The sequence below is a fragment of the Syngnathus leptorhynchus genome, chromosome 9 (assembly GCF_054491065.1).
Source record: "Syngnathus leptorhynchus isolate UIUO chromosome 9, UIUO_Slep, whole genome shotgun sequence".
Taxonomy (NCBI): domain Eukaryota; kingdom Metazoa; phylum Chordata; class Actinopteri; order Syngnathiformes; family Syngnathidae; genus Syngnathus; species Syngnathus leptorhynchus.
Window position 1 is genome coordinate 4,326,391 of NC_141203.1, and position 26,978 is coordinate 4,353,368.

General features: G+C 39.2%; 2 protein-coding genes across 17 annotated transcripts in view; one reads left to right on the top strand and one right to left on the bottom strand.

Annotated features, from left to right (window-relative positions):
- Window positions 1–235: 235 nt before the first annotated feature.
- On the bottom strand, window positions 236–6,976 carry scel (sciellin). 3 transcript variants are annotated; one of them, XM_085921297.1, is made up of 19 exons: window positions 6,809–6,976; window positions 4,981–5,065; window positions 4,831–4,893; window positions 4,307–4,366; window positions 4,079–4,105; window positions 3,956–3,994; window positions 3,795–3,830; window positions 3,639–3,707; window positions 3,508–3,555; window positions 2,830–2,886; window positions 2,685–2,738; window positions 2,535–2,603; window positions 2,364–2,450; window positions 2,117–2,185; window positions 1,671–1,790; window positions 1,509–1,586; window positions 1,292–1,400; window positions 634–736; window positions 236–553 (listed from the first exon to the last, which is right to left on the bottom strand). In XM_085921297.1, the coding sequence occupies exons 2-19, from the start codon at window positions 5,046–5,048 to the stop codon at window positions 537–539; spliced, it is 1,173 nt and encodes a 390-aa protein (XP_085777423.1). In that variant the 5' UTR covers window positions 5,049–5,065; window positions 6,809–6,976; the 3' UTR covers window positions 236–536. The 3 variants fall into 3 exon arrangements, with proteins under 3 accessions (XP_085777423.1, XP_085777422.1, XP_085777421.1); XM_085921296.1 differs by having other exon boundaries at window positions 1,509–1,583; window positions 4,079–4,111; XM_085921295.1 differs by having other exon boundaries at window positions 4,079–4,111.
- Window positions 6,977–12,514: 5,538 nt separating this feature from the next.
- mycbp2 (MYC binding protein 2) overlaps window positions 12,515–26,978 on the top strand; it is a 55,664-nt gene continuing 41,200 nt past the window's right edge. For 11 of the 14 annotated variants that reach the window (XM_085921054.1, XM_085921062.1, XM_085921065.1 and 8 more), the window contains exons 1-11: window positions 12,515–13,195; window positions 15,408–15,483; window positions 19,654–19,869; window positions 20,521–20,674; window positions 20,929–21,125; window positions 22,813–23,055; window positions 23,336–23,407; window positions 23,557–23,653; window positions 23,863–23,936; window positions 24,823–24,964; window positions 26,178–26,254. In XM_085921054.1, the coding sequence (XP_085777180.1) occupies window positions 12,921–13,195; window positions 15,408–15,483; window positions 19,654–19,869; window positions 20,521–20,674; window positions 20,929–21,125; window positions 22,813–23,055; window positions 23,336–23,407; window positions 23,557–23,653; window positions 23,863–23,936; window positions 24,823–24,964; window positions 26,178–26,254 (1,623 nt within the window). In that variant the 5' untranslated portion in view covers window positions 12,515–12,920. The remainder of the gene's footprint in view (window positions 13,196–15,407; window positions 15,484–19,653; window positions 19,870–20,520; window positions 20,675–20,928; window positions 21,126–22,812; window positions 23,056–23,335; window positions 23,408–23,556; window positions 23,654–23,862; window positions 23,937–24,822; window positions 24,965–26,177; window positions 26,255–26,978) is intronic. The other 3 variants (XM_085921056.1, XM_085921058.1, XM_085921068.1) reach the window with 1 other exon arrangement.

The window sequence follows — 26,978 nt, forward strand, 5'->3', positions numbered from 1 at the left end:
CGATGCTGGTTGTACACAGCGCTCTACCAAAATGTTTCAGTGCGACTAGTAAATCACAATGTCGCATCACTTTCAGGATTACAGCAACCGTGGTCAGGGGTTTCTAAAATAAAACATTCAATGAAGGTGCGCTTTATAATCCAGTGTGCCTTATAGTGCGGAAAATACTGTACTCTATGTCTGCTTTGTATTTGTTTGTACAAGATTTAAATATGAATCAAAATGACACAATAGCTTGATATCAACACAGTGACCGCTTTTATTGCACGCAGAAATAACAACCCCGGCCATCTCCATCACAGTATTGCTATCATCACATTATAAATGAAGAGTCCCTTAAAAGCCTTCAGAGAATATCAGAAATAATATAGTGAATATATGTGCTACACATGTATGCCCATCCTTCATGATCATCCAAAACACCTGAATCAATGCAAATATGAATGCAAAAGAGAACCTATTTGACCCCCCCCAACAATGTTTCTAATATGTTGAATCTCTTCTTTTTTTTTCACCAAGGAAGTTGAAGTGCAAGGTCAGTGACGCCATTTATCTGCGGGATGAAATATTGATTTTATTTCTTACTTATTTGCCTTTACCTCGTCATAAAAGGTCCGAAGGTGTGTTTCTTACCTCTGGTCACGTCAAAGCAGTTCTCGCAGTGTACCATGTGGTTGTACACCCACATGCAGTCGCCCGCTTTCAGGTGGCCCAGCGTGCCATTGCACACTTCGCACTATGTACAACAACAACACACCACAGTTAAATAAATCCTTATTATTTTGTGGCTTAAATCAAACATGACGTAAAATGAGATAAATTGATGGATGGAGTGATGGATGGAGTTCATCCTGGATTCAACGCTTCAAAAATAAAATCCTTGTTTTTTTTTTGTATATTTCCTATTTTGTAACAGGCCTTGAGGGTTGAAAATAATCATATTTACGACCATTGATCCTCACACCTCACAGACAATTTAGATTGCTCAACTCGGAATTGATCCCATGACCTCTGCACTGTGAGGTGGTCATGCTAACCAGTCGAGGCTACATACAGCCATCTCATATATTTTTAATGAATCGGTCATTGTTATTGATGGATGGATGGATGGTTATTGTTAATGATGCCATCTTCACATTGCACAACCTCACATGTGTAACTGTAATAACATTAGTCCGTGTAGAAAAATCTGAAGCTTCGAGGCAGAGATTTTCCTTCAACTGATTTTATAATTGGTTTACGATCTCTAGCTTTAATTAGCCTGTGTTAAATGAAGTGACAAAATAATTACCTTAAAGCAGAAAGCATGGCAGCTGATCTTCATCTCATCTAGGATCATCTTGGCGTCGCCATTGAAAGGCTTATGGCAGTAGGTGCAAAGTTCCCTCTCAAGAGTTGCCCTATGTTGATAACAATGTGAGATACAATACAACATGTAAGTACTACTGAAGACAATTTTGATCCATGAAAAGATTTGAAATCTCATCCTGAAGCTTTTTTTTTCTCACCTATCAGAACTGGTGTAGAGAGTTTTGATGGATGATGTCATGGGACTTGACAGCATGTTGTCAGACCTGCTGGTGCTGCTGGAAGGGCAGTTGTATTGTTATAAATGTTCTTCATTTCAAGTCTAAAAGTTTAACATTCAAGTTTATCCCTCATGCATCTACCTCCTGTATGTCGTGGAGCTGTATTCAGTTGGACTGCTGATGCTGCTGTATTCATAGGTGGGCTTTGATGATGATGATGAGGAGTAGTAGTAGTTCCCACTTTTGCTACTGTAGTCGTCACTGTGGCCGCAGAAACACAGCATATTTATTTATTCATTTATTTATTGTTTATTTCTGTTATTTGCTTATTACTTATTCATCGCTCTTGTCTATTGTTTTTACACTTGTATGTGTTGTGTGATGTGTCTAGTCACCGTGGGACGGTGGGAAACGTAATTTTGATCTCTTTGTGTGTCTTAACGTGAAGAAATTGACAATAAAGCAGACTTTGACTTTTTGACTTTGAAAATAAAACAAAGTGTGTGCGTGCAAAAGGATGTGTGTATGTGTGTGTGTGTGTGTGTGTGTGTGTGTGTGTGTGTGTGTGTGTGTGTGTGTGTGTATACTTGGGCAAGTTGCTGCTGATACTGTAAGAGGTGACACGGGCACTGGGAGTTTCATCAGTGTAAGAGCGGCTGCATGTCAAAGAAAAAAGCATTTATTGGTGTAAAGTAGTCCAAGTAATTTCTATGAGATATATGAATAGCAGTCGATCAAATCTAAAAGTTTACTAAATTTAATGTAACATCAAATATGTTGTCCCGAAAGAAATTGTAATAATATGATACATAATAATAAAGCGTGCATGTTTACCTAGTGGTTCGCAAGGAGGACGCTGAAGATAGTGGTGCTATACCGCTCTCCATCGTCACTATCTCTCTCTTGGTTACGCTCGAGGTGCTGACACAAAAAAAACCCAAGAACATTGTGAAGGTGTCAATTATGGGATGTAGGTTTCTCGGTCAAACATGGATGTCGCCTCACCTGTAAGATGAAGACTGAGCGGAGGAGATGCCCTTTGGCAGCAGGGTGTCGTACAGCTCATCTCCAGCCCTGCCATCACATGATAACGTCCACATATATGACTCACAGTACAGTTCATCAATCATTTCGCTGATTAAACGCAAGACTAACCCATTAATGCTTCTTGTCACAGTCATAGTCTCACTGCTGGAGAGACTTGATCTACTGTAGGCAAAATAATAACATTTTTAGGCCATCTGTCACGCAACAAATAAAAATCGACTTCTTAAATGTAAATAGTAGATGAATGTCTCACTTGTCGTCATCTCTGATAGCATTGGGGATGAGTGTATCATACAGTTTGTCCTCAGTACTGTGGACACAAAAAAAAGTCTTCTCATTTGCGGAGAGGGGTTACAGTTTCTATATAAATATACACACGTATTAATGAGATGCGTATATTTTAATTGCAATACAGCTGAATGGAATAATTAAACATTTAACGTACTTGGTTATATTTTGCTATAGCTAACAGTTCAAATAAAACATACATAGGAATGAAACGCATTGTATTTTTTTTTAATCGAATGATGTTTGTATCGAAATATTTGTATTATTTAAGTTGATGGATGGGTGGATGATAGACAGACAGGTAGGTGGACGGACGAACGGACGGACGGACGGAGGGAGGGAGGGAGGGAGGGAGGGAGGGAGGGATGGATGGATGGATGGATGGATGGATGGATGGATAGATAGATAGATAGATAGATAGATAGATAGATAGATAGATAGATAGATAGATAGATAGATAGATAGATAGATAGATAGATAGATAGATAGATAGATAGATAGATAGATAGATAGATAGATAGATAGATAGATAGATAGATAGATAGATAGATAGATAGATAGATAGATAGATAGATAGATAGATAGATAGATAGATAGATAGATAGATAGATAGATAGATTATTTTAGCTTTATTAGCTCTCACCCTTTGCTGAAGGTCTGCACCCGCTCGCTGAACGTCCTGGTGGGACTTCTGCAGACAAAAAGCAACAGCAAAAAACATATCGTTCGAATCTGACCTATAACAATCCAAAAACGTGATGGGCCACGCTCTACCTGAGACTCTGGCTGGTGATTGTGGTTTCTGTGATTGTGCCATCCTTGCTCACTGTGGTGGTGGTGGTGCTAAAGACAGAACACAAGTTTCACAAACATTTTTTTTTTTTTTTATTTCAAATGGTTGGGATGCATGAATGGTAGTTGCTGGTGCACCTTGAACCCGGTTCGTCACTTCTGTAGGAGGGGGAGCTGGAAAAGGCACATGAACACTTGTAATTTGCATAAAGCCGCTGGAAATTGGAATATGCAATGGATATTTGAATATTTGCAGCCGCTTTACTTTTAAAGACAACTAGTTATTTAAATGAATCTACCTCTGAGTGTAGGAGAGTCTGGACTTAGTGGAGTAGGAGCTGTGTGTGACAAGGTAGAAAGGCGATTATCAAAAAGCCTTGTGGCGCTTTTCCTGAACATTTTTGAATAAATTTGACACAAACCTGGGTTGCAGATCATCCTGACTCCCACTGTATCTAAGACAACATAAACGACAATCAATGGTTCATATGCAACAATTACACAATGTGAATTGGTTTATTTAATTATTTCGTGTTTCATAGTCTTTATGTTGGACCAACGGCATTTCTTTTCATGATGTTTCTGGCATGTTTATGAAATGGCAACAAAATACAAATAAAAAGGAAGAACCTGCAGGACCAGAGTTTTACCTCTTGCTAAGAGACTGAACAGATGATGACCTGGTCATTTGTGTACTTTCGGTCATGGGGCTGTAGGAAAAAAAAAAAGAAAAGCTAATTTTGTAGGAAAACATTCCATAAACATGGCAAATGTGTTGTCTGTTGTTATTATTCTTATTATGACATTACACAGTGGAGCCTTTCAAGTGGAACACTCCAATTGTTTTGAAATATTTTTGTATTATAATTTTTCAACTTGTATAAGAGCTAGTGATGTTAAAATAAAACATCTATCCAAGTTTATAAAGCTTTTGTGACTTGCAATTCATGCCACATTATTTCTTGTAGAAAATTAAGGTTTAGGAAACTGAACAATTTAGAAGTCAACCAACTCCACGGGACAGATTGTGTTTCTTTCTTTCTTTCTTTCTTTCTTTCTTTCTTTCTTTCTTTCTTTCTTTCTTTCTTTCTTTCTTTCTTTCTTTCTTTCTTTCTTTCTTTCTTTCTTTCTTTCTTTCTTTCTTTCTCATCTTCACAGGTCGGTAACATTCTACCTGCTAAGACTATCGGTGGATCTGTAGTGGCTGAGAATAGATGAACCGTAGTTTGGATCTCGGCTGTGGAAAAACAAGAAGACAACAAATGAACGCATCCGTAAATAAAGTCACACCCCAAACGTTGTGTTATGTAGTAATTGTACTCACTCAACAGCTTCATACTCATCCTCGTCTTTTCTGATCCAACTGTCATCTTTCAGCCGAGAGGTAGACATGACGAGGGTGTTCTTGGCTTTAAAAACATTACAATGCTTATGTTTTATATCACACTTTCAAAATTATGTGAACAAGAAGTATTATATTTATGCTATCATAATATCACTGCACTCCATCACCACTTTCTGATATTTTTCTCATACATGCTCGTCAAAATATAGACAAATTTCTCAGAATGAAAAACTATAGTTCCAAAGATGAATAAATATGAATGATAACAATGGTATCGCATTATATATTGCAACAATTGTTAAGGAATCTTTTTGCATTTAAAATATTCCATACAATTATTACAGTTGTATGTTTTTCTTTACATTTTTTTTAGATAATCCTACATATATACATATATACAAATACAAATTCATGAAATTATGTATTTTTAATAACATTTATAGTAAAATCAATATATAAAATAACACAAAAGTAATTTGTTACTCATAGCAAGTTATTATTAACAACCAGTATATACTATGTATTACATAGTACAATAATCAGAATGTTTAAACAACAATCACAGCCACCATAAAATAATAAAATAGAAAATAAGCATGCATAATAGAATTAATCAATGCTGGTATTCATGACCATTAGACATGTAAACTCATAAATGCCTTTATGACAATACATTGTTACAAAATTTCATACTGCTGCTACTACTACTACTACTAATAATAATAAAAAGAAGAATAGAATTAAAAAACATTTGATTTTCAGCTGTATGTACTGAAGAGGACATTTTAATACCTGATACACGCACTATCCTGTTATGGTCACTAGAGGGCACTGTGACTGAACTGCTCATTGCCTCTTTAACTGTACTGTATTATGCCTTTCCTGGTAACACCTGATCTGTTGTAAGTTGAATGAAAGAGCTGCCTTTTTCAAACTGGTTTGTCTGGATCCCAACCCACACGAACACACCTCCACGTTCCATCCAACCCACACCCACACTAAACACACTGAAATACATAGTAGAATATGAATGACATGAGTCATTAGGGTCAATTTCCTGACTGCTGTCTACATTTTTTTTAAAACCTGAGTGTGAAGCTTTCATGAGGGTTTCTCCACGAATCCCTCTTTGCACATTCATGTAGATTCAAATATAACTCATTTTGAGTTTTTAGATTCAGCTTCAAATCTATTTTGAAATTAGATTCCATTTGTGAGCATTTGAAATGGTCAGGTTGCAAATATTTTCATGATTAGTATCGGGGGGGGGGAGCAGCCCCTCCATCACCCCTTGAAAAAAAAATTGACAACAGAACAAATAAAACTTTCAAAGGAACTTTAAAATATAATGTGATAATCACTGGAGACATATTTAATGGGTGAGTAGTTTCACTTTACTTCAATTTTATCTGACAGTATTCTCATTTTGTTGCACTTGTTCCTTAAAAGATGATAAAAAGATAATTTTCCTTTCACAATTTTAGCATAGCCATTGGCTTACTAAAAAGGTTCCTGCTCTTGTGTAATGACTCTCTCATTGACTCCCATTAGTTGATAATAACCTTAAACCTCTTTTTAATGTGTGTGCTAATGAATAACACAAGCAAATCAATGAAGCACGGATTTCATTCGTCAATATTTGTTCTAAATTAACACATTATAATCAGACAAGTGATTTAAATTGGATTGACTTCATATTGGGTTTTTTTTCACGAATAAAAAGTGAAGAGTCTGTTGACATAAAACAGAAGTCAATATTTGATATTTTTAAGAGTGCATAGTAATGGAAGAAAAGGAAAGTGCGTACCTTTGTGGAAAGTTGTGAGATCCAAGCAGGGCGGAAACAAAATGGAGCTCTAAATCCTGCCTTTGCACCTGTATATCACACTGCAGTGTGCAATTACACTCTTGCCAAAGCCCTTTTAACCCTAGGGGAGGGGATTTTAAGGTCACCCTTGGGCAGGCGTGGCCTCGGTGAGTGCGTTGTAGACCTATCGTCGACATAGAGCAAGTTTATCAGCCACCCAGCCCGCTGAGACACGGGTGGAATGAAGGTGGAGCGCTTTGAAGGACCTGCACGTCAACTTAGGCGTTGGGGAGGCAGCAGCAAATGGGTGTGGGAGTAGATGTCAATACGTCACTAAAAATGTGCAAAATGCAGGTATATCTTTTTTTAAATCAACTTGTTTTTCCGAGTAGGCTTTACTCTGAATTACATGACTGTTGCTTTAATGAATCAGTGTATCACCAAGGGGGGACTTTGCACTTTACAACAGTCGTAATACAGACACATGTATTATTAAAATCAATAATTCCCAAACACGGCAGTAAGTCAGGACTTAGGTGTGGAAAACTTAATTCCACCAAAAAAATGGTCCTGGTACTATAAACAGAAGAGATTCTAAGATCAGAAGTTTAGTGGTGCTGAGCTCCATCCAGCCAGGCAAAATAAATGTCACTGTTTTGTTGATTTGAATCAAAATGAATTCCCTGCATTTCTGAAATTGAAGAATGGCACATTTTGGGAAAGTCTGTGACAGAACTATTTCAACTGCGATGTTGAATGCTGAATCAAATTGTGTTTCGTCTCTACTAGCGGCACTTGTATTTGTCCTTGTCTGTTATTTATCCTTTTTTGAAATTTTGCCACTTGTATTCTTGCACTCGTATGAATAAAGTTCTATCATCATCATCATCATCATCATCATCATCATCATCATCATCATCATCATCATCATCATCATCATCGTCATCATCATCATCATCGAGCCACAGCACCTTGATTTTAACATGTGCACATGACACAACAGCTGGCTTTTCTCATTCCAATACAAACAGAGGACAGGTTTCCTAAAAAAAAACATCACCTACTCACGGAACAACCTCAAAAGCAAGCCATGAATATTATACAGATAAAAGTAGGACTGGTAATTACAATGGTGGGATGGAATTGAGTAGTAGATGTGAAGAATGTTCCACATGTCCTGGTTTAAGTCAGCTACTTACAGCATAACTGTATATCACTGGAAGGCAAGCTTCTTACAATTTCTGAGGCAGGTTGGGTGGAAGGCATCGGAGTGCTGTGTTGATTTAATGATATATACGATTTTTAACACATAGGGCCCTTTTTTTTGTAGACATGGGTGTAAAACCGGGCGTAACTTCATTTACGTGCAAGTTGAGTACAGCATGTTTGGGGCCGTGCTGTGCTCACCTAAGCGTGCCAGCGCACGAAGCAACCTTGCCCCCCGACACACCTTATAATTTGGTGAGAGAAGGGGCAATGGTTTGCTTTAGTGTGGTTGTGAATTTGCCTCACTGGGAGTTTCTGTCTCACCCACCAAGCGCATCTGCTAATTTGGTGAAAAAAGGAGAGTAAATTCGAATTCACTGCCAAACACAAAGAGAGATGGCAAAAAAATAGATCATGTCAAATATGTGCTATGGTGCAATAAAGGTTTACAGTGATCCCTCGCTACTTCGCGTTTCATTTATCGCAGCTTCACTACATCGCAGATTTTTTTCCCCAAATTAAAAAAACATTTAAAGTCAAAATAAAACTTCTAAATTGTGTCTAATCCTTAGGACAATGTAGTATTGCTCAAAATGTTTGTTTACATTACTTTAGAAGTCCGTTTTTGCGTGTTAGCCCTTTCCGCTGACTTAGCCTGCCCAGTACTTCTTGTTGGTGACCGTACTTCGTGGATTTCACTTATCGCGGGTGGTTTTCGGAACCACTTATCCGCGATAAACGAGGGATTACTGTATTGTGAAGCCTCCAGTCTAATACTGCTTGCCGGTACAATTGCTCCAAATAAAATTAGAGGACAGCAGCAAAAGTGACCTAATTTGGATTTTCTGTAAAAATACAACTCACAAATCATACAAAACATGAAGCATCAAAGCATATGGCTTCTTACTCATATGCAGAATCAGATATGCAAAACATGTTGCCTATATCTTGGTTGCATAAGCAGTTATTTATCAACGTGGTGGGAAGTTTTCAAAAGAGGTATGTGCATCCAAGCTGAAAATATTTTGCAGAGGTCGCTTTGCCTCACCTGTGTAGCTGAACACAAAAAAATGTGAAAGATCTAGAAATGCGGCAGAGATATCACTTGATACGTCACAATGATATTAGCACGTTTAATTGGTCCAAATGTAAAGTAGGGAGGAGTAAGTATTATGTTATTGTTTTATTGTCACACCTGTTCCTATATTTAAAGTAGGTCAGCACTTTTTTAAAATGATACATAAAATTGATTTTCTAGATACCCCGGTTAAAGTTTGCAGACCCCTGGGCTATCTGGACCGAAATTTGAGACCTAGTGTTCTAAAGACATCTGAAAAAGAAGCATGAGTTATTTACAAAGGATATAATTTCTCTCAAAAAACAGACAATTGCAAATGGTACCTCAACAAGGGGTGTTCAAAGAAGTATTGACTTGAAGAATGACAAGCAGCCAGAATCCAGCTAGCATTTTCCTTTACATCTAATGACAGTTCGTAATGATGAAAATGACATTTTAAAAATGTGTAACCAATGAGAAAGGTTTCTATGATAAAAACTGGCATCATTATTTTCTTTTCATTCTTTTTTTCAGCACTAAATTGCATCGGTGTAGTCAGTGAAATAGTTATAGTGGGTTAGATATTTATGCCAAAAATAATATCTCTGTCAGACTCAAATTAATAACCACAGGATTATTGGCATTGGAACAGACTGTAGATGCATAATAGAAAGTTTGGATGAAACTTCATTTCAAAAAAATCAGATGAATCTGTTTTTTGTGATTGAGAGTTTCTTTGACTGCTATGGAACTGTCACTACTTGAACGATCAAAAGTATGAACTGCTCATAGCATGCCAGGGTGTGACAACATAATGCTGATCGGCAAGCCTCAGTTGCAATGACAGGAATGTAGACTACCCAGTATATGGGCTTGCTATTGTGTTTTGTAATGCTGGTAAGAAAAAAAATCCAAACACGGTTATGATTATTTTTCTCATTGTAATGATAGCACTACTGCACCTTAATTGGCAGTTGAGATAACATTAATCACTCAAAATATTTTTTCGGATTAGGAAATGTTTTACTCTAGTGCTTAACAAATTAGAGCACCACCCAAATGTAAGGTTTCTGTCACCGCTGCCCTAAATGAGCAGCTTGGTATTTACTGAAATAATGTTTTAATGTTTAGCTCCTCCTTAAGTGGTGGAAAGGTTTGTGTGGCCCAGGGATCATAGGGGCTTGGTTCGCTTGCACCCCTTTAAAGTGGGAATTTTGACTTTAAAGTGAGAATTCCCACTTTAAAGTCAGAATTTTGAGAATAAAGTCAGAATTCTGACTTTAGATTCAGAAAGTGGGAATTGTCACTTTAAAGTGAAGTGGGAATTGTCACTTTAAAGTCAGAATTCTGAGAATAAAGTCTAGATTTTGAAGTCAAAATTCTGACTTTAAAGTGAGAATTCCCACTTTAAAGTCAGAATTCTGAGAATAAAGTCAGAACTCCCATTTTAAAGTCAAAATTCAGAATACTCAGAATTCTGACTTAAAAGTCAGCAAGTGGGAATTCCGACAATGTCAGAATTCTCACTTTTTTTTCTCAGAATTCTGACTTTAAAGTGGGAATTCTCACTTTGAAGTCAGAATTCTGACTTAGAAGACTTTCAAGTGGGAATTCTCACTGTAATGTCAGAATTCTGAGAAAAAAAGTCATAATCCTGTCACCCTCCCTTTTTTTCTTCTTCTTCACTGGCCCTAATCCTCTTCCGTGATGTCACTAAAAAGAAAATTTACTTTGACACAGGAAAGGCTGTGGCTTCTCAGTACAAGTACAATACGAACAAAATAATAAATGTTAATTTAGGCTAGAAATCCTAATAGTGCAGTTGGCAAATATACCAATCCCTACCATACCCATAAAACGTCACTAGGTGTCAGTATTGCCTTGAAAATCCTTTCAATTCCTTTTCGGCTGGAAAGTTTTTTTCAATTGCTTGCTCTCATTATGGCTGAAGGTGAGCTGTTGGACAATTTAAGAGTATTCAGTCAACCCAACATACACGTTTTGGGAATTGGGCAGAAAGTCAGAGTGCCTGGAGAACACTTAATGCAAGTATGGTGAGAACATGCAAGCCCTTGACAGAGTGTGTACTCACTCCATCTCTGACATCATAGTCAGCAGGGACAGGCTTCACCTCAACTACTACAGAAAATGGGCAAAATGGACGACGTACTATATGTGTACCTGCAACAAAGCTTTTCTTCAAGCGGGCCACTTTTGATTCATAAAATGCACAATTAGGCCAGGCCAGGGAATTTGTACATAAGGTATGCAAATAAAACCCAATGGTATTTAATTTTCACGACATTTTGTTTATTTATTTGAACCACAATTAACCGCAATTCAATCAAATGAATTGCTAATTACATATGTACATTTACTTTACGCTTTTAAACTTGTTTATTTTGACCATTCACAATCAATTCACAGGCAGCACGGTGGGGCACTGGTTAGCTTGTCCACCTCAAAGTTCAGAGGTGCAGCATTCAATTCCGGTTACAGCCTTCCTGTGTGGAGTCTGGGCGTTCTTCTCGTGCCTGTGTGTCAAGAACATGTATGGTAGGCCGATTCACCACTCCAAATTGGCTGGAGGTGTGATTGTGAACCTGAATGATTGTTCCTCTGTGTGCCCTGTGACTGACTGGTGACCAGTTCAGGGCGTCCCCCACCTGCTGCTCAAAGACTGCTGGGATAGGCAACAGCACGCTCGTGACCCTCAAGAGAAGAAGCGATAATGACGATAAAGTGAACCTTGCACCTTTGAACTGTGAGGTGGACATGCCAACCAGTGCACCACTGGAGAACACTTAATGCAACATCTGATACAAATGAAAGGTATTTGTGTCAACTCCACATTCTGGTTTATATTCCATTAACATCATTAATAACCATTGGTGGATCTGGGGGGCAGAGGCGCACTACTACTTTCCTAAAATATCCTTGGACGGTTGTACCCATCAAGTGCCAGGGTATTTTCCAATTTTTCTGGGATATTTTTCCCACATTTTCCTCCTGTTCTCTGTAAAGAACATACAACGAATGTTGATTAGCGTTTTCTTTAGAATATTTGGTCCAGTTAAAAAAATAAATTAAAAAAATATATTTTTAAGGCCCTCTGAGATAACCTCGCCTGCCACCACCCCCCCCCCTCAGGAAAAAAGGTCTAGCTCCAATAAACACCAAACAAGGTCTATTTTTGTTTATTTTCCAAACTAGACAGACGATAAAACAGCTTGCAATTAAAATACCAACCATAGGCGTAAAACAGAGGAGTCTTATTTCAAAAATGGTCCAAAGTAGTCATTATCATTTATCCGCAAGCATGCTACGTATTTTAAATGCCAATGGATGGTGATAATGTTCGTGAAGGCTAATAATAATCCCAATAATGAAAGTGTTCTGGCGGCGTGCGGGCGAAGCGACGCAGCATACAGTGCAGGGGAGGGGAGGGGAGGCGAGGCGAGGGGAGGGAGGATGGAGCTAAGATGGCAGACCGTCTGAGGGTGCAGCCGCTCGGGGGTCACCGCATTTCCGAGGGACAAATGGCAACGAAAGCCCAACACAACCAATGCTCTTGATATTTTTGACATTTTATAGGGAATGTTCTTGTAGTTCGTGGAAGAGACGCGGAGGAGGAAGAGAAGGGAGGAGGAGGAGGACCTCGGTCGCTGAATTAGCCCTGATATCAAGCGCCGATCCAGGATACAATTTATGCCATTTTCCGCAACGTTAAAAAGGCCAAATTATAAGCGCGGGTTGGATTTAACAATACGTAGATTGTACCCGATGGCTGGGCGTGATTTAGCTGCTTTTTGTTTTGAGTGATTCATTTATGCATTGTGCTCCTAAACGATGATGTGTGCCGCTGCGGCAGCGGCCGCCGCCTGTGGGGGGATTCTACCCTCTTCGTCGCCGTCGATGGGGCTGGGAGTCCGGGTCATTTACGGACTAGGAGCCGATCTCTCCACAATTGGGCCGGGCATGGGTCCCTGTCCGACAACCGGAGCCCAGTCTGACTGTCGGACTCGGTATCAGCTTTTACTGTCAGGGAGAGCACTGGCGGAAAGATACCGGAGGATTTACACGACTGCCATCAACGATAAAGAGCAAGGAATAAATTCAGGAAGGTGAGTGGGGCGATTTGGCTGTTCATGGTTGAGGCTGGCTTGTCATTCGCCGGGCTAGCTTGGAGCTAACCTTAGCTCAACTTTATATCCCCGGCTCCACACGAATATCCCGAACGAAATGTCATTCATGTCTCGAGTTTTTATTGTTCATGTTGCTGTTGCATTAGCCTCTTAAATAAATGTTTAAAAAAAAAAAAGGATCCCAGGAGATGCGCTGTTTTGTGAAGGGGTGTGGGCACTCCCGGTGGGGTCAGCTTGCGAAGGTAGCATTTGGTCCAGGGACTTCCTTAGCCTTTAGGATCCTTGTGTAGCTAGCTCTTGTTAGCTTCATCCAATATCCGCAAAAGAAGGCTCGTTTGGTTGATGGATCTTTTAGCTGTACATCACAACACTTGTCATTTAACTAACGCCACCCGCTCCGAGTGGACGGTTTAAATGGAACGCACCTTTGGTTCATATTAAAGCCCAAGCTATGCAGCTATAAGCTCAGCTGTCATGAAAGAATTTTACACATTTATATCCTAATCGACGTTACCACCACAACGTAAATAGACTAAATGTGAACAATTATATCAGGAACTGTCCAGGATGTACATTGTTCCTTGAGTCGTGGCCATACGTGTGTGTTTAGGCCCAACGGCGTCACTATTTTCGATCGCTAGCTAGTTAGCGTGCCAGCTAGCTGGACGTCAACAAACATGGGAGTGTTAGAACCTCCTTGTAAATATTTTTTTTAAGGAAACGCACAATAATGACAGTGACACGATAGTGCGTCTGTGTGTTTTTATTTATTTATTTTTGTAAGGGGGTTTGATCTCAAGTGGCAGTTTTCTTGCCTAAGCGGGTAATAGAGTTACGTCACTTATTGTCAGTCAGGTTGGAGGAGCTGGGTCATTGCAGCATCCTCCCTCACTCTGCTCTTGTTGATGTCATGAATGTCAGTTTTGAATGAGAGTTTTCTTCACCGCTAAAGTATTATTATTATTATTATTTTAAAGGCACCATGAATAATGGCAAAATATTTCAAGTCAAGAACAAAAACTATATTCTATCTAAAGCAGTATTGGACAGTTAGCGAAGTAGGGCAAAAAGGGAAGAAAGTAGGAAAAACTTGTAAATGTACTGTAATAATATTATAAATATATATTTTCGGTGTATACCCAAATTTAAATTTGGTCCCACCCTTCTCATTGTAGGAGATGTTCCTTTACTGTTGTCCTCCCCTCTAAATGGCTATGCTGGAGGGAAAAGTGTCGATATGCAAGATGCAAAGTCTTTATCAATAAGTCGGTCATGGTTTCAAGTTCACGTTTTCATTGAGAAAGGCACAAGCAACTTGCCTAAGATATCAATTGAGACTTGGAACGGTGGAAGGGTATGACTCAATCAGAAAGTGAAGTCATTTTTTTTGTCCCATAGCCACCAGTATTTTCATTTACTTGAGACCAGGGATGTGTGTTATTGACTGTAATTCCATGATCGCCTCTGGGGAAAATGAATCGTAAATTAATCAATTATTTGACACCTCCCCCCTTTTCCCTAAATGAAAACTTATTGTAATGTTACTTGATATCTAATAAATAGCATTGCGGACATCAAACTGCTTCAAAAAAAAGCACCAGAGCAATGGAAATTTATTGAGCACCAGTATTTGTCAAAATATGGAAGATGCAGTTGTGGCAAGAATTCTAAAAGACTAATGCGGATATTTTGGGTTGATTTATGTCTTATTAAATAGCAAAAATCATCATTGTTGTCAACTACTAAGATGATATGCATACTGTATGTTTCCAAGACCGTGATTTTACAGTTAATGTTCTTTTTTGCTGCCATTAAAGCACAAAACATTATCGTCACTGGCGGTGGCACTACAAAGCATAAGCATAATTTCATCCTGGCTTTTTATAAACCATTTGAAAGGGTGTTTTATTTTTACACTCATGTTTCAGTGAATATATTTTGTCCAGGCCCATTTCAGTTTTGTAAAATCTTCTACAGGCCAGAGTAAATGTATGGAAAAAAATACATACTATATGTTAGACAATTATGAATTGGTGGGTTTGATGTTTTTATTTATTTTTTTACTCTGAGATTTGCACGGTGGGTCGGATCAAATGCGCTCACAGGCCATATATGGTCCTCCTGTCTTGTTGTAGATTTCCCATCACTGCTTGATGGATAATTCTTATGACAGACGATTTGTTTCTTTCAGGGGAAAGAAAGCCTTGAACAAGAAGAAGCTGAAAAGGCGACAAAAGGTGAAGTCCAAAGTCAAATCCAGGACAAAGGTACGGGATTATGTCAATTTAACAATATGTCGTCATTATGTATGCGCAAACAAATCCTTATAATTGACATAATCAAGTGGAATTCGACTGATAAAAATCATGTTTGGCGCCAGACTCCATCTCATCCACAAACGCTGCCAGGGGAGTGCCAAGAGGCACAATACAAAATACACCGCAGAGGGGGGGTGGCTTGCGTGGCTCATCCGTGTTAGTGACGGCCTGTTGCCAAGCGACCCGATGTGTTCCGCATCGCCACGGCAACAGTTGCCTGGCTCCAACTCTTCCATCTAAAGGGGACACCTTGTCTGTACTTGAGGAGGATGGGGGTGATTTTCTGCCTCACTTTGCAGACTGAACTGAGGTTTTGTGTGCTCTGTTTATTTTCCTCAAGGTCAAACGCAATCTCGTTGATTTCTGCGTTGTTGGGAATGATTGGAAATAGAAATAATCGGTTAAAGGGTCAAACTTTTTTTTTTTTTTAAATTTGTGTTTGCTGCTGTGTCTATGTGCCACACGAACACAGTGTGACATGGCTTTTTTTTTTTTTTTTGGGCATCCGCTTTGTTTCCACACTGTTACCTCAACGAATGGGGTTAGAGTAGAAATGGGCATGCAGGCATTAAATTGTGGATAGTGTACAGGCAGTCATGTTGGATTTGTCTCTTTGGTGAGTGACCTCGGCCTGACTGGAAGCTTTCACTGCCATTGTCACGGTAGTTCTCCTCAGCCATTTTGTCAGCCTCTTTGCTTGTGCAGACTTTGACCTTAAGCCATGTCTAATATTATCTAGTGTTGTTTTGGAGCCATCATATTTTGGGGCATCCTTAGGCCAATAAGCTATGAAGTTAGACGAGGAGCTTCAATCAGTCAAGTCATATCCTTGTCTATGAAAGAAAATGCTTTGCCACTATCTTGTAGCATTTATAGGCAATTTATAACATTTCTGGGGGATGTTGGGTCTGCTAAAATCCATTATTGCACAAAGGTACACACATGCACATACATTTTCACAATTAAAGAGACCCCCAAGTTGTCAAAATGATATTAAAGCCATTTAAAGAGTGGGATGGTTCCTATTCTGGCCATGATTGCCACCAGGGTGTTGTGGCAAAAGTTCAATATTTTGACACTTTTGGCAATGTTCGGCTTGTTTTAATAATTCATTGTCATTTGTTGAGATAGTTTGAATGCTTACCTATCTAGTTATCAAGCATTGTTTTATTCAAAGAATAACATTTGTCGAGCGTCTACTTAATATGCATTTTGAATTATTTGAAGATGTGTGATATACATAGTCTAATCAGACTTCTGGTGATGAATAGATCAGATAAAAAAAACCCACTCGTGAATTACACATGCAACATTATCGTGAAAAAAAAAAGTGTCAGACCATCAGGGTCTTCTACAAATACAAAAGTGGCTTCAATGGCACAATTTTACTGTAAAAAAAGAACTGCTCAAATAACCGGAAAACATTTTGAATTTTGAAAAGTGAGTCTTGATTATTGATTAATTAGATCCCCCAAGACTGAATGTCTTTTCATGGAATTCTCACAGGAGGACTGAGCAGATAGATATATAGTGAAAGATAGTGACAACCAGCCACAGAAGCTAAGAACCTAAACTAAAACGTCTTTCAAAGATGGAAAGGAAAAAAAAAAGCGAAGAAACTTTTGTTTTTTACTTCAAGCAAATGACAGTGTTGCCATGTGATCGTCGCTGTTCCTGGAGGTGTCATGTGTTTGGACACGTGTCTTTCTCAAGAAGCGCCTAAAATTAAATGTTGTTAATTGCAAATGATTAAACAGAGTATCCTCAGTTAAATGAAGAAAAATTGAAATCTAATACATTTGAACATCACAAGCATGAAAATATTTTGGGAAATGCGGTGAAGTCCAGTATGTCATTTAGGATACCATTGAGACTCACATGCAATAGGTGAAAAGCTACAATGAAGAAAAACTATTAAAAAGAAATTATTATTATTATTTGACTTTGTTGCGAGTAAGTCACCCGTGACTGCTGGATAACTGGTATAAGTTTCAATTTCACCCGAGGTTTGTTTTTTACAGAATCTTTCTGACTGAACTTGACGGAATGTTCTGGCAGTCATTCAGGATTCTTGGAACTGTAGTTACCGTTGTATCTTTCATTTTAGTTAACACGAAGCTTGGCAGAAACAATGAAGGAAACAGCACCTGATTCACAGTCAAAAGAGGCCCGATACTCATGACCTCACATTCATTCTCTGTTCACTGATAACAAAAGCGAAGTCATGTACCGTCAGCCGACAAGAGCCCCACAACAAACTTCAAAAAGATTTTGTGTTTTATTTTCTTCGATATCTGCTACTACGACACGAACCAACCTCAACATAGCATCGTAGAACCTGAATTGAGAAGTTGTAAGTTGTTTGTCGAACTCAAGCTTGGGCACTTGTTTTTGGTGAACATTTTTGCACTTGAGTATATTAAGAGCAATAAAAAAAATAGAATAAAATCATATAGATAGATAAATAAATAAATAAATAAATAAATAAATAACAATCTGTGCATCTACGTTACCAATCACAATTGTATTTCATCCTCAATTCCTCATCTTTTATTGTTTTTAACATTGGCCTCTTTTAACTGTGTGTGACAGTTAACAATGTTACATACTGGAATGTTACTTAAAAGTTGCGTACTCTTTTTGAAGATTTTATGAGATGACCGTTTGGCCCTGGAATGGACTATTTCTGTGATTTCCTGTGGAAAATGTGGTTGAGCAGCATCCCCAAAATGATGTACAAACTTGGTGTTTCCGCTGCTTTCAAAATGTCTTTTCTATTATACAAAGTCTCATTTTCAGCATGGGGTTTGTATTAAATGCCTTCTCCTCTTTCAATGGACACTAAAGGCTACAGGCAAGAGAGCAGCAGACTCCCTGCTCAATGGAGCTAATATCTTCCCTGTTGCTTTGAGCTCAGTAGGAATGACCTCGTCCCAACCCCCTGCTCCTGCCTCCTCCTCCTAAACAGATGACATCACCTCCTGTGATGGGTATGCCCAAAGGGCAATAAGAGGCAGCGGCGATCGATCATTGAACCTCCTCTTCCCTCGGGCTTGGGGCTAAAAATGCTGCCTCAATGGAGAAAGCCAAAACATTTAGCGAGCTCATCCTGATTCTTATTTGATGGACACTCTTCGATGTACTTCATGCCGCTTCTTTTACACCGTGCTGCTTCAAATGTCTATCCTCCAAATCAACATTTTTGGGGGCAAGTGCTGTCTCCAGTAAATAGCAAACTGCATGTACAATGTCTTTAGAAATAAAATCACCAGTGAATTCCTGTTAGTTAAAAACCTCATTCTTCTTGTAAAAAAGACCAATCAATATAAATAGCAATACTGCGGTGCCTTGACATGATGACTAGTGACCGGTTTTGTGAGGTATGAGCCATCTATTAGCCAAATGCTTTGACTTTAATTACTGTCTCTGTATGGTGACAGGTCAAATCATTTAATTTCACAAAAACTGTGGCAGCTTAGCAGATATAATTAGAACATATTTTTCATGAAAGAGGATGTTGTTCAAACTTTAATGTCAACGTAGGAACAAAATCCCTTTGGCTCACCAGCATTTGTGGTGTTGTTGTTATACTTTAAGCAAATCACTTTAAGGTCCACCAACACATTTCGATAGACCCTATAACAATACTTGCAGGCATATATTCTTTATCCTTTGTACAGAACAACTACTACTGCTGTACTGAGAGGCTGAGAGAGGAGCTGAGCCTTCAGTACAGTATATTCATGGTTCAAAGGAGAAGTATGATTTGACACGCAACCATTCCGAGTTACGAACACGGTCTAGGAATGAATTAAACTCATTGTAAATTGAATTTATATGCAAATATTGGCTGTGGCATTTATTTACTCAAATTCCAATGGAGGGTGAGGTCAGTAGGTGCTACTGTTACAGTTTGCAACAATGCCATGTTTGTGCTTTGGTGAATTAGCGCTTCACTCTTGTCAGCCATGTTGTTAGCGTGAAGATCGCCCGATAGCGGGGAGGTGCTTTTCGGATTACGGACAAAGAAACTCAAATGAGAGTGTCACTGCAAACAAATGCCAACAACTCAGGAAATGATCCTGACTCAATTCCCTTTTGTCACTTTGGCTTCCACAGACGGAGAGTTTTGACGGCACCCTCTGCGTGCCCGACATCAAGCTGCACAGCAACCCGTCCGCATTCAACGTTTACTGCAACGTGCGCCACTGCGTGCTGGAATGGCAGCAAAGGGAGGCCTCGTTGGCCCTGGCCTCCAGGAGTTCGGTGCAAAGCGGAGACTCGGACAGTGAGGAGGAGGAGGAGTACCGGGAGCCAGCCGTCAAGCTACCCAAGGTAAGGACGCTCCTTTAATTATTATTAAGTGAGCTTCCGATAGAGAGCTCCCTTTCCCATTTTATTTTTTGTATCATTTGATATCACCTACCCAGACTGTTCCTAATCCCTATCAAGGGGATTAACAACTGCCTGGCTCTCATTTCCCTAACTGATTTTAATTTCCATTCACAAAGAGCTAGCAGTCTAACATGGGGGTGGGGGTACTATTAGAAAATGATTGTGTCATCATTTACTAGTTCTGGCACACAATGTCCCTGGGTATCTTCACTCAGCCATTCTTTTTTTGTGGTTTGTTTATTAGCTTTTATCACAAGATGACTGGAGTCCGCAGGTTCCACAGTATTTAGTTAGTTACAAGAACTGAGATAGTGAGCATTATTATTATTACATTATCTAAAATGAGCAGTCTTTGTTGATTGCTCTAAATTTGCAAATGGAAGATTATACAAACTCGTAATGGTGATTTGAAAAGTATACGACTAGAGGATATTTCCTACATGGAATGATGATCCAAGGGATTAAGTAAAAGTCTTTTAATATTCTGATAGGGCTTTTTAGTTTGGACTGAAAGTTAAATCAAAATTTAAGAATGCATATTAGCATTCTAACTAGGTCAGGTCTTCAGTTCTGATTTCTCTGTGTCCATAGATCATCGGCATCGGCCTGTGTGGGGTCTTTGAGCTGATAAAGGAGACACGCTTCTCGCACCCCTCGCTGTGCCTGCGCAGTCTACAGGCCTTGTTGGACATGCTGCAGGGGCAACAGCCTGAGGGCTTCCAGACTGAGCCTCCCGACGTGCTGGGTGAGGAGAGGAGTGTGTCTCATTGATGATGAAATGTGTTTTGTATTCATATAAAATGTGTGTATTGACCTTGTGCTGTAACTGTATGCCACTGGGGCACCTAAGGTGTATCTGTTAATTTAGTCTTGTACTTTTTGAAACCACATTTTGTGATTGGACATCGTCTTATGTTTCAATGATTCAATACAGTGAATTGATTAAGATTTTTCTGCTCCTTCGTTTCTCATAATAATTGAATATATGTTATTTCTCAGAGTCCCTTTTCCAGCTGCTGCTGGAGACCACGGTCCGAAGCACGGGCCCCAATGACCCGACGGGACAGGCTATCACTGCCCTGTCCTGCGCCTGCCTCTTCAGCCTGGTGGTATCTTGGGGGGACACCGGCAAGATTCTGCAGGCCGTCTCCGCCATCCTCACCAACAATGGCAGCCACGCTTGTCAGACGATACAGGTGACTTACTAACATCGCCATGGTCAATGGTCCATATAATACATGCAGACACAAATGAAGAAGCACAATATTTCTACTACTACTACTAATATGACGACTGCTGTTAGTGACTCAGTGAGATTGCTGTAGTATTAGTCATTTTTCATATATTCTTATATAATGTCTACATGTGTTGCTTCACCATTTGTATTTAAGTATCCATTACCTCTAATGCCGGGACCATCCATGCTAACCGTTAGCATATCAATAGGTTTTCACATTGTTAACATTAAGATGATCAGACTCCCCAGAGGCAAAGCAAGATGGTTGTTTTAATACACAATGTGAATTCTCTTTTACTTTGTCAGTAAAGCACTGCGACGGGCATAAACAGTTTATAGTCTGTTTTTTGATGACTTATTAAATTTTTGACAAACTTCTGAAGTAAGATGGATTGAGTTCACTACCACCAGACAGCACTTGTATTTCAAGTTTGTGCTCATAAGTCAAAGCAAAATAATCAGCTTCAGGATGGCTTCTTTCTTAATATTCATAATTTGTATCACTTGTATTTCAAGGTACTGCTGTTGTTTGTAAACGTGCATTTCGTTCACCAGAAGCAGTGAGGAAGTGTAGGTTTGTTTACAAGTTATTTTACGGGAGACAGTGTGCCTCCTTCATACATTTATTTTAAGCAATGTAGACAGTCTAAATTAAATTTGGCAAAATGCCAGGCGTCTTGCAGTCCCTTCCACTAATTAGTTTACCCTTCACGATGACTTTTTCGGTTCTGCCAAGTCACCGGTCCTCGTTTTCTTTCCCTTTATTGCCTTCAATAGTAGGTGTCCCTCTATCTGGCTTCCTCCCACATTCTAAATACACGCATCATTGAAGACTGTAAAATGTCTGTAGGTGTGAGTGTGAATGGTTGTTTGTCTGTATGCACCCTGCAATTGACACAAGGCCAGTTCAGGTTGTACCCTTGGCTCTCAACCAGTCAGCTGTGATTGGCCAGCATTCAAGTAAATGGGTGGATGGATTCCTAATGACGTCTTCCATCTGCAGTTGAATAAATAAACACCCCCAAGCCACTATCTGCGGAATTCACTCTCACTGGCTTTACACCTGAATTTACTCTAAATAGAGTTCAATGTTTTTTTTTGTTTTTTTTTTAAATCTGATGATTTAATTATTAGATTGGCACCAAGTATCACACAAACTCAATTTTAAGATTCATCTTAAATTTGTGTTTAATTTAAAATGCCTTTGCTGCAGTTGATAGAGGCTGATGGCATCAATCAAAATTGAGCGTTAATATATTCAAGACAGGACCCCCCCATTAGATTGTGTAGGTTTACACTATAAAGTGCCATTTTGCAGCTTACAGACTACAAGCAGTGTTTTTCCTGCTTTTTTTTCCCTATTTTTCTGACAAGACTGAGTCATCACAGAGGCAGGCTGGCGGGAAGTGTGTGCCTCTGCGCATTGCACGTTTGGGTTTGTGTGTGTGATATAACAGCCATGGTAATGAGATGTTGAGCTCAATGAGATGAGGGAAAACTCACACTGCAGGTCGTAATACTATTTAAACGAGTCATCAGCAGCGCCAGAAGCATCATTTGCTTCCCATAATAACTCCCCATAACGTCTTCTAAAGAGCCAATGTAGTGTCTTCTTTAAGCTTTACTTACACATGTGATTTCCTTAGGTGCCCACCATATTGAACGCCCTGCAGAGGAGCGTGCAGGCCGTTTTGGTGGGAAAGATCCAAATCCAGGAGTGGTTTGGGAACGGCATTAAACGTGCGGCATTGATGAACAAATGGGTGCTGAAAGGCGTGACCATCGACGAGGATGAGCGCTGTCTCCTCCAGACTGACGGCTCCTTTCTCTACCTGCTCTGCAAGGACGGACTTTATAAAGTGGGCTCAGGGTACAGCGGCACTGTCAGAGTACGTGACACTGAAAATTAATTCCGCAGTTGAACCTTGAAAGTTAAAATAAATCAATAAAATAAATAAATATGTACGGATATGTGTGTGCGTGTGTATAGCATGTGTATATCCGTATATGTAGTGTGTGTATGGGAAATGTGTATGAAAAATTTCATATGCCTTTATTAAAATTGTCTGAAATTCAAATATAGTTATTCCCTTTTAAAAAACATTAATTGCTGGCCAGTGTGTGGTCTTTTTTTTTAACTGATGTATAATTTATTCATCTTTTTCTCAGGGTCATGTTTACAATTCCACATCCCGCATCAGGAATCGCACAGAGAAGAGATCATGGCTGGGCTTCGCGCAAGTAATTTCAACTCATCATTTTGACTCAGCAATTGCATATTGGACTATAAAATGGTTTTAGATAAAACACCCAAAATTTACGGTAAAGCCTACATTGGTGCAAATAGTTTTGTGAGTACAGATGAGTAGCGCATTGTCTTGTCGCTTTAGGGCTACTTGCTGTACCGGGACGCAGGTAACCACAGTATGTCGGCCATCAAGATCAATCCTGAGACACTGGAGCCTGAGGGGGCTGTCACCATGCCAGGTGCTTACACACTATTACTTTTATAGCACTTTATATCTAGCTATGTTTTTTTTTTTTTAAAGTATTCTACAAATAAAGTTGAGTTTAGCAGTCTGCAGTATGCATTATATATTCTGTTATAGGTAACTATTATAGGTTTTTTTTGTTGTTGACCTTTTGACCTTTTGCACAAGCCATAGATAGTATTTACAGTTACATTACTTGCCCAGGTCAACACTCGGATGGACAGAACATACTCTTCACAGACGGAGAGCACATCAACCAAATAGCAGCCTGCAAAGATGTGAGTCTTAAGTTTATTTTCATGGGAATTCCTCAACATCTATGTAGAATGACAACCAGGCATACCCAATGACTATTATGAATTAGTCAGAATTATTTTTAATTCCCCAGCAGTTCAAAATGCTTTACATTCCCACAAAGCCTCTTCTCGACTAATGCTGTCACTTATACCGAGTGAGCTGCGCTTTCGTGTCGTGCAGCATGGCAGTGAGGGTCGTGTTTGCATATTCTCCAGAGTTTAATGTCACAATCTATCTGCATAAGCACATAAGAACTGCGCTTGCGATGCAGGTGGGGGGGAGGGGCCTATGTGAAATCCATATAAAACTGCCATTGCAGTAGTTGTTCCGACAAGGGAGCAGCTTTGCGGGAAGGAAATCAAGAGCACTTCTGCGCACATGGTGAATTATTTTTTAAATTCCCTTGTTGCCTGCCAAATGTTGATGGTCTACTGAGATTTAATGCCATTAGTACAGGTACAGAGCTGTGTTTTAGGCTATAGATTTAATTAATAATGCTTCAGCACAAAGGCTAAAAGGAAGATTTCAAAGAACAAGCACATATTGCAGATCGTATAAAATAACACCATCTTGCCACTGTCAGGTGGAAACTTCTCATGGCCACAATTAAGCAATTTCATATTTTTGACATTCTACAGTAATTTTATTTGGCTAATACACAATAAATAAACTCATTATCATAACAGATGAGACATCAATTCAAGCAGTACCTCAAATCATGCAAGATGTGTTTTTTTCCCAATGTGTCATGCATTTTCAAAGCATTAGTAGTTTTACTTTACTGTTTTTTTTTTTTTTTGAATACAGCGTATCCTAGGTCAAGGATATTAAAGCAGGTATCAACGTTCTTGTGTGGTGTCTTTTTAGCAGGATGGTTTTGTGGTGCGCATCTACACTATGAGCTCAGACCCGAGCCTGCAGCAGGAACTGCAGCTGAAACTGGCAAGGAAGTGTCTGCACGCCTGCGGCATCTCCCTCTTTGACCTCGAGAAGGATCTGCACATCATCAGTGAGTGATGCTAAATGGACATGGTGGTTTTTTCTAAGAAACATTATTTTCTCATATAGTGGCCTGAGGCGAAGAGCGCCGAGTTGCTCGACGATCGAAAGCACTACGTCGGTGCTTATTACTTTTTTCAACTGCTTTTTAGACTAATATTAAACATATGATATGTAACCATGGATGCAGACAACATTGTAGAGCACTTACACATCAAAATGCTAATTGGATATGAAAATGTAAGATCATCATAATAATACTTTGATGTTGCTGTTTTAAAGTTGTCATTTTTTTACACACTGACACATCACACAAGAATATTATAATGACATTTAAACACCCCCCCATTGAAATAATAAAAAAGAAAATAAAAGTTAAACACTCAAAGAAAAAGTATTGTTAAACAGTCAAATTGTTAAACCTGGAATTCAATTTTTTTTTACGGTTGTAAGCAAGTACCCAAAAGTGAACTTATTATATTCAGAATTCGTTTTTTTAAATGAATCTGTTATTGGAATTGTATTCTACCGAATATAGGAATTGGTACTGACTTTGTTGTTTGTCTATGTGAAGCCCTTTGAGACTGCTTGTGATTTAGGGCTATACAAATAAACTTGACTTGACTTGACTTTGTAAAATCCACATCGAGTTGGGTCATAATGATAAAAAAAGAGAATAAGTGAGATTTCTATTCTGCCCAGGGATCTGCTTACTGTGATTCATTTGGAAGACTATTTAGGTGCCTCTCTGTAGGTGCTGCTGTTTTGGTTAGCAGGATATTTCAAGTAGGCCTAGCAATTATTTTAACATAAAAAAATGGGTGAACGACAGCAACTATTAACTGAGATAATTACAGCCCAAATCAAGTGTTTTTCTTAAAGTGAATAAGATGACATCTGTTTGAAGGAGGCCTTCATTTGTCTTGGTTGTATGGTGACCAAGTGGAGCCTATACCTTATTTAATTGCTCTACAAATAAATAATACTTGTTTGAAGTACAGTCATAGATTAGAATAAGATATAGGTCTCTTTGAGGTGAGGGATTTGTTTACTCAAGCAAATGCCGCCCATTAATATCTCTTGATGCTAAGTATTAATAAGAGTAGAGGTCACTTTTAAAGAAAATGGAACACTGTTTACTTGTAGTCTGCGTAAATTGGGCAGAAGGTATCCTAACTCCATGAGGCCATAACTCAAAACCCCATCCCGTGTTGATCTCACAGGCACAGGCTTTGATGAGGAGGCGGCGTTGCTTGGAGCTGGCAGGGAATTTGCGCTGATGAAAACTGCCTCTGGGAAGGTGGGTCTGAATATCCTGTATTTTTGAAGTCACACACACACTGTCCACCATCATTCAGTACACTCACACAATCTAAGAGCGATAAATTGATTTTGGCCCCTATTTAGTGGCTGAATTACAATAGATCCGTGTGTACCTAATGTTGTTACAGGGGATCAAGTGTTTTAGAAACAAGCTTTCTTCATACAAACACAAGCCGATGCCAAGTATGTTGTTAGGCAGCGGTGTGTGCAGGGCGTACTTTGTTGCTTTTTTACTGTGGGTGTGACTCAGAGTGAGGCCTTGCCAGATAACAAGACGAGGCCACTTTGCTTGTTGATCTTTTTTTTTGGACCTGGTTGGACTAGTATTGCTTCGTCTGGTAACACTGCTAAGTACTGTAAACTTATCTGTAGGTTTAAACAGTACAGTATTTTCCGCACTATAAGGCGTACCGGATTATAAGGCGCACCTTCAATAAATGGCCCATTTTAAAACTTTGTCCATATATAAGGCGCACCGGATTATAAGGCGCACCTTCAATGAATGACCCATTTTAAAACTTTGTCCATATATAAGATATATACATTTGGCCTGCGGGCTGGACTTTGGCCACGCCTGCTGTAGTGGCTCAATATTGGTCCATATATAAGGTGCACCTGATTACTGTCGGCTTTTGAGAAAATCGGAGGTTTTTAGGTGCGCCTTATAGTGCGGAAAATACGGTACTCTGTTCTCAGACCTC